Source organism: Alligator sinensis, unplaced genomic scaffold (assembly GCF_000455745.1).
Source record: "Alligator sinensis unplaced genomic scaffold, ASM45574v1 scaffold643_1, whole genome shotgun sequence".
NCBI lineage: Eukaryota > Metazoa > Chordata > Crocodylia > Alligatoridae > Alligator > Alligator sinensis.
Window position 1 is genome coordinate 175,164 of NW_005842783.1, and position 7,749 is coordinate 182,912.

General features: G+C 44.1%; 1 protein-coding gene across 1 annotated transcript in view; it reads right to left on the minus strand.

Annotated features, from left to right (window-relative positions):
• The window catches only part of LOC102384812 (integumentary mucin C.1-like), a 24,822-nt gene extending 24,174 nt beyond the window's left edge, over positions 1-648 (minus strand). Inside the window, exon 1 of the mRNA XM_006034941.1 lies at positions 330-648. Within this exon, the coding sequence (XP_006035003.1) occupies positions 330-456 (127 nt within the window). The 5' untranslated portion in view covers positions 457-648. The remainder of the gene's footprint in view (positions 1-329) is intronic.
• Positions 649-7,749: the final 7,101 nt, after the last annotated feature.

Below are 7,749 nucleotides of genomic sequence, written 5' to 3' on the forward strand. Positions count from 1 at the left end.
ATCCCAGTATGATATGACTTAATTTCCCTTTATTGCAACATGCCATGTGTGACTGCAGGTGACACTGACAGCTGCCATTTTCATATAAAAATCATTTTCACTTTTTAAGGTTAAACACCTATACTTCATTCACACCCACAGGAAGGAACTTTATCACAATGTAGTAATGGCAAAGGTTCCCATAACATTTTTTCTAAAGGGATCCTTTCCCAACTTTTAACCCATGAAGCATGATACCCACCAGACAGTAACATGCTGTGATTCTCCGCTACAAATTCCTGTGTATTCAGGTGCTGGCAAAACTGAACACTGCTACACATAACTATTACCTTCTTCCACCTTTTCAGGAAAGAAGCACCAAGGAACGGCAGGGGGAGCTGAGTCAAAGCAGCAACCTTTCTTCTCACAGACCTCAGCTGAGATGCCAGGGTAGCCACAGTTCTTTCTGTATGCCATTTCTATCACGCATATATCTATATCTGTTTAAAAAAAAAAAAAAAGAGAAGTGCCCATGTTTCATATATCCTATTGTTGTTACTGTTATTATGACTATTCCTCTCATTACTTTAGGACCTTGTAGCCTACAATATAAGCAGAAGATGTACAATAGATACAGGTGAACTGAAGAGTACAGGCTGTTTAGCAGTAATCCACCAATTTAAATTCTTAGCTGAATAGTTTCAGTCATTTGACTTGGACATTGAACCTGAGGGGCAGTTTCTACTAAATCAGCCATGAACTGCATGGGATGGAGATGAGTGAAGTGGTCACAGAGGTTGCTAACAGCTGCAGGATTCTCTGTCCTGCCTTGGCCATAGGCGCAGACAAAGGCAAATTGAAGTCATCAAGTTGCTGTGGATTGCCAAAGTGCACCATGCTCTAGTGAATCTATTACTCTGAATGCTGGAAAGGGAGTTCAGGGGAGCAGACAATTTGCCTTATCATTCCTCCATACTTTGTTAACCATAGGTGCTGCTCAATTTAAATATTCCAAGTGTATAAAGGAGTTAGGAATCAAGAAGCCAAGACCTTTATGTCTGAAAGGTAAAAGTTATGAGCTACAATAGTGGTCTTTACTTGTCTCACTAAACACTTTTGTTATGTGTGTCATGCTTAACATAACAGCAGTGCAGCATAGAGTAGGCTTTCATGAACTGTAAGTCACCAAAATTTGGTCATTTACTGAATATACCAACCATGCGAGGCTTTGTAAGCAGTGTTCAGGCACCAGGTTCCCAGAAGTTTAATTTCCCTTGTTAAGCAGTGTGCATAATGAGAATGAGAGGGAGATGTCCCATGGGTCTAAGACAGTGGTTTCCAACCTTTTTTGCCATGACCCACTGTTGGGGGCAGAGTGCGGTGGCGGCAGCCCCAGGGATGAGGAGGGGGAGCTCCCAGCACACAGTGCGGCTCATCCTTTGTGTGCAATGCCACCGTCATTGCCCCCACAACCCTCATTTGGCTCATGACCCAGGTTAGGAACCACTAGTCTAAGGAAAGAATTCTGCCTCAGGAGACAAACTGTATCCTAGAAGTACCCGGCAAACAAGGGGAGAGTGATTTGTGGAAAGCAGAGTGGCTGGTGGAGGTTTTTTTGAACACTAGGTTCTTCATCAGGGTGCCACAGAAGCGGGTTCTTCAATAAGGGTGTTAGATTAGCTTAGGGGAAAGAGCTAAACCCACAGCAACTCACTGGGAAGTGCAGAAGGCAGAAGTAGATCAGGCTCAGGGCCTGATTTCCCCCTGTAGCTACCCTCTCTTGTTCCCCACTCCCCCCCTCACCTACTTGCATTCCCAATCAGAGCGCAAATAAAGCATTATGAACAGACAGACAGACAGACTTAGGGTTTTATAATATTAGCCTGTGTGTGTGTATATATGTGTGTGTGTGTATGTGTGTGTGTGTGTGTATGTATATATATATATATATATATATATGGAATGCATTCTATTAATAAGAAGATTGGGGTTTTTTCTGCTTCTAACTTTGTGCAGACTTAGCATGCATCCTGGCAGCACAACTGGGTTCTTTGCAGCTAGTGTATTGCATAGCCCTTGATAAAGTTTCTGCTAGATAACTGCTCTTTGTCACAGCCTTGTAGTCCCATTCTTTTCAGTGATGTGCTCAGTGACAGCCATATAGTTGTAGTGGCCACCAGTGTGTTTGCACTGATTGTAACTGATTGGGACTTGGGGCCAGATCCACAAAAGGACTTCAACTCTTAAAAGCCAAGAGCTTCCGTTCTTAAATTTAAGGCACCTTGACAGCAAAATCCTCAACCCCAAATGTTGGCACCTAGACCCAGATCCACAAACAACCCAGGTCCTTTAAATGGAACCTAGGAAGGACTTAGTGATCTAAATCCAAACTTCTGGTTCTCAAAATCCTCAGTCCCTTGCCAGGAAACCCAGGAGGAACCATTAGTCTGTAGACTCCCCAGTTTTCAATGTTAAAAAGTTACAGTAGCTTCTAGGAATGCCCAGAAGCACCTCAGCCTCATTAAAGCTGTTCAGCATGGGTGCCTGATGTACACTTCTGCCCAACTGTAATCAAGACATTAGGCATTTCTGCCTGTATCTCCTCAACTTCCATAGGCATTGTCAGAGTGTGGCTGCTGAAATCAGCTTTCCTTCCAAACATAGCTGCCAGGGGTAGACAGGGTCTATTGAAAGCTAAGTGGTTAGAGCATTGACCCAGGATGTGAGAGAGGAGGATTCTATATGAGGGGATTTAAATTCCCATCTCTCACCTTCCAGGGGAGTAACCTAACCACTAACTGTGCAGGAGGGAGTAACCTCCACATAAACTGTGAAGAAAGGAAGGGAGGGTACCCTTATTCCCTCCTGATGAAGCTACTCCACTTGGCATTACTTAAAGATTGACTGTGCCGAGAAAGAAAATGCAAGAGGGAACATGACTGTGTAGCCTAGTGCTCAATAAATGGCCTTGGGAGACACAGGAATACTGAGCCCAGGTCCCTGTTCCAAAGGCCATTTATATATTTTATCCCTTGGGCTGCATAAACTGTCCTTGGAGCAGGTACTGAAACCAAAGTCTTTACTGTGAGATGCCTAACCAGGAGGTGAGACTCGTGCTCAAATTCTCTCTGTTTTCAGCTGGCTGCGTTTTGAAGAAAAGGAGTGACCCCTGCTCCATTTTTGTATTGCAGGCAAAAGTGTCTGCTCTCCACAGAGGATCCCTGGCTGTGAATCCTACATGGAGAGTAGTTTCTCTCTGTAGCCTTGAATAAAGTGCCCAAGGCCCAAGAAGGGGTGGGACATCAGACACAACCCACTCCTTGGTATTCCCCATTGGATACCAGTTCCGTCTGCAGTGCACTGATTTTAGTGGATCACATTTTGTGGTACCTGTCTGTTTTCCTGTATGCGTAGGGACCCTAGATGCCTCCCTTACGACTGTGCTTTCTGCTGTGAGTAAGATGCCTATAAAGTTCTACATTGCTCACTGTGCTTGAGTCCTTTGGTGCATCTAGACTCAGAGGGTCTACAGTGGCCTGTTAGACCCTTAAGTCCTCCTGAGGATCCATCCCTTAGCACATAATATTCATGGTGATGCACAAGCAGAAATAAAATGCGTCTCATTCCCAGAGCTCTGGCTTTTTAGTGGTAATGGGAATAAAGGCTTCTTTCCTTTGGGTCAACAGATGTAACTCTAAGAACACTGGGGGTTGCATCTGCCAAGAAGATGTCTTTTAGTCTTCTCATTTTTCAAAACAGAATCACATTTTAGTGTTTCCTATTCAAACATTTTTTCTGGCCTCCTTACTGCTAAGTAGAGATTTGCCTCCTTACCTAGGATACAGGGTACAACAGACTATTTTACAGGTTATTTGAAGCCAAACTTATTCCATACATTTTGCACAGGAGTAAACTCTTTGTAGTAGGTACTATCCCCAGCTCAGAATCTCTTCAGAACAGTTTCCTCAGACATATCCTTAGTGCTCTGAGTTACACCCATGGCCCCAGTCTTGCAGGTGAGCATAGCAGGATGCCTGGATATTGTGTGATCAGAGCCATGGTCTTATGTTTCTCACTCATGGATGCCTGGTTTCCTTTAGAGACAAAGCATGGGAATAATCTTTTTATGTTTTAGGGAAACACTAATGCTACTACTAGCAAATTTAAGACACTCTAGTATCATTTGGTCAAGGAAGAAGCTAATGGAGTTGAGGGTGTACAGATGGGGAATTTACTTGAAGATCACAAGGAGGGAGAAGGCTGGGAATGCAAGTCGGTGAGGGGGGAGTGGGGAACAAGAGAGGGTAGCTACAGGGGGAAATGAGTGACACTGGAAATAATTAGTTGGAATCAGGAGATACTGAGGAGAATAAAAGACCAAAAGGTCCTAGAATGGGAATGATCTCTTATAGCAGGCATTGAATGTGTTCTGTGAGTTTTTGACCTGTTTCCTATGTAAAATCTGAAGTCCCATATAGATTCTGAAAACAAATTCACATAAACCATAACATACAATTAAACTTTGCCAAAAAGCCACAGTTGAGTGTTTGATAATCTGATAACTGAGATACTCATAAAGCAAAACAAATTACTGGTGTAATGAGTACAAGAAAAAATGTATACAAGACCTGAAAGTAAGGTTTGAATGCTGACCAAGGCTGCTAATATCCTTGCTGTTACTCTTTGCAGTTTTCTTATGGAAGTCTGCACCCATTAGGTTGCCCTTTGTATGGTATATACCATGCTATTTCCCCTTCCCACACCAGTACACATTTATACCAAGTTAAGTCTGAGAAAGATCAGCCATGTCAGGGAGATACGTTACATTTCTTTGGTGGAGGATGGAAGCACCAGGGAACATTAGGGACTGCTGAATCAAAACAACATCCTTGATCCAAACACTGCTGGGGTGTGATTCCTGGTGGTCCACAGTTTGTTCTGTTACTTGAAGCCTTCTTACACTGGCATGCCGCTGATGAGAATACAAAAAAACCCCACAAGGTTACTGCATGTCTCCTTTCATTCCTAGTGGCATTTTTAGCAGTCCTGCACCAATATCAGTGACACTTCATTTAGGCTCAGTTATGTTTGCAAATACAAATTAATCACTGCATACTGAAACCAAAAGTTGGGTGATTTTAAAAAAATGCTATTGATATAAAGATTTTTGGGTGAAATCCTGGCCCTGATGAGATCAGTGGTGAAATCTCCCACTGATTTCCACGAGGGTAGCATTTCATCCATCCAGATTTAACGATCAAGCCCAGAGACCATTCATGTCATGTAAATGAGACCCATTGACTTAAACAGGCTTTGGATGGTGCCCAACAGTAGGCGTTAGCATTGTATGTTGTAATGGTGCCATCATATTTTGGCATTTTTGCCCATCTCACACAAAGAAAGAAAGAAAGAAAGAGATAAGTATAGGTATGAAGAGGTAAAACCAATGCAGTATTTTTAGGTTATTGGTAAGTAGTTGAATTGGATACCAATCGTAATAACTGTACTTTAAACATTTGAATCTGACAGCAAATATATCAGTAATAGCTCAATTAAAAGCTGCCAAAACATATTATACTTAGTTATTGTCTATCCATTCTTAGGTCTCATTAAACATCTTTGTCTGATGATGCAGGTTGAATACCTTTTAGCTTGCATTTACATCACAGAGTGATGTAAATTTGATTTACAGTGTACTTTTTAGAGACAATTAGCTGTGGTAGCATAGTATGAGGAAATATCTTTCTCATTCTACAATAGATAGTATCATAGATTCATAGATGTTAGGGTCGGAAGGGACCTCAATAGATCATCGAGTCCAACCCCCTGCATAGGCAGGAAAGATTGCTGGGTCTAGATGACCCCAGCTAGATGCTTATCTAACCTCCTCTTGAAGACCCCCAGGGTAGGGGAGAGGACCACCTCCCTTGGGAGCCCATTCCAGACTTTGGCCACTCTAACTGTGAAGAAGATCTTCCTAATGTCCAATCTAAATCTGCTCTCTGCTAGCTTGTGGCCATTATTTCTTGTAACCCCTGGGGGCGCCTTGGTGAATAAATACTCACCAATTCCCTTCTGTGCCCCCATGATGAACTTATAGGCAGCCACAAGGTCGCCTCTCAACCTTCTCTTGCGGAGGCTGAAAAGGTCCAGTTTCTCTAGTCTCTCCTCGTAGGGCTTGGTCTGCAGGCCCTTAACCATACGAGTGGCCCTTCTCTGGACCTTCTCCAGGTTATCCGCATCCCTCTTGAATTGCGGTGCCCAGAATTGCATGCAGTACTCCAACTGCGGTCTGACCAGCGCCCGATAGAGGGGAAGTATCACCTCCTTGGACCTATTCGTCATGTATCTGCTGATGCACGATAAAGTGCCATTGGCTTTTCTGATGGCTTCATCACACTGCCAACTCATGTTCATCTTGGAGTCCACTAGGACTCCAAGATCCCTTTCCACTTCTGTATCAGGGCACATCTTTTTCTAATACTTATTAAATTTAGTGCTTCACATTAGAGGTTCTAAATTAATGTGCATTAGGCTGTGTTACTGCTCAATAGTACATTTGCACGCTTTTTTAGTGAGGCTTAATGCACAGTAGACTATTTTACTGTGCATTAGCATAATGTCATGGTTTTTTATGCGACACTTCAGTGCACAGTAAAATAGTTCAATGCGCATTAAAGTGCACGTGTAGATGCACCCTCAGTGTATCTGTTTCCCTATTACTACGTCCTTGCTGATTACTGCTTATTTTACAATTAAAATGATGCCTGCAAATAGAGATTGCCTTTCTCCTGGGAGAAAGCATTTTGTCCTGTGACCCTACAGATGTGCAGTGTACTGTCCTGCTTCAAGTCCCTCTGAAGTGAGTGGAATAAAATGTGCTATTGCTTTTTCCTGGGATATTGTGGTGTATGTCTATAAAGTTATTGCAGATCGTTCCAGGGTGAAGCTGGCCAGTATGCGTGCTCATGCTTGCCCTCTTCTGTCAGAGAAGCAGCAATGCAACTTGGAAGGGTGATGTGTGTAGTGTTTCCATGCCCATTTTGATTTGTGTGAAACCCCAGGATGATCAGACCTGCTATGTACAGTCCATGGACATGTCTACACATGCAGGCATGTGCACTTGCAGCAGCTCAAATTGTAGCGTCACAAAGGTGTGCCATTGATTTGTGCCTCAGCACATGTGCCTGAACATGCATTTTGGTATGCTGCAAATTGTGCCACTTGGGGCAAACTGACCCTGCCCAGCTATTCCTGGATCTTCAGCCAGGGGAAACTAGAGGCGGGGACCAGCACCTGTGCTGTCCCCAGCCTCTATCCGGCACTGGTCAGGCCGCAGTTGGAGTATTCTGTCCAGTTCTGGGCACCGCACTTCAGGAGGGATGTGGACAACTTGGAGTGGGTCCAGAGGCAGGCCGCCCGCATAATCAGGGGGCAGCAGGGCAAGCCCTACAAGGAGAGGCTGAGGGACCTGAACCTGTTCAGCCTCCACAAGAGAAGGCTGAGGGGGGATCTAGTGGTCTGTTACAAACTAGTCAGAGGGGACCAGCAGGCATTGAGGAAGTCCCTGTTCCCCCGAGCACTACCAGGGGTGACTAGAAATAACAGTCACAAGCTGGCAGAGGGCAGATTCAGACTAGACATCAGGAGGCGCTACTTCACTGTCAGGGAGGCTAGGATCTGGAACCAGCTTCCAAGCAAAGTGGTGCTGGCTCCTACCCTGGGGGTCTTTAAGAGGAGGTTAGACAAACACCTTGCTGGGATCGTTTA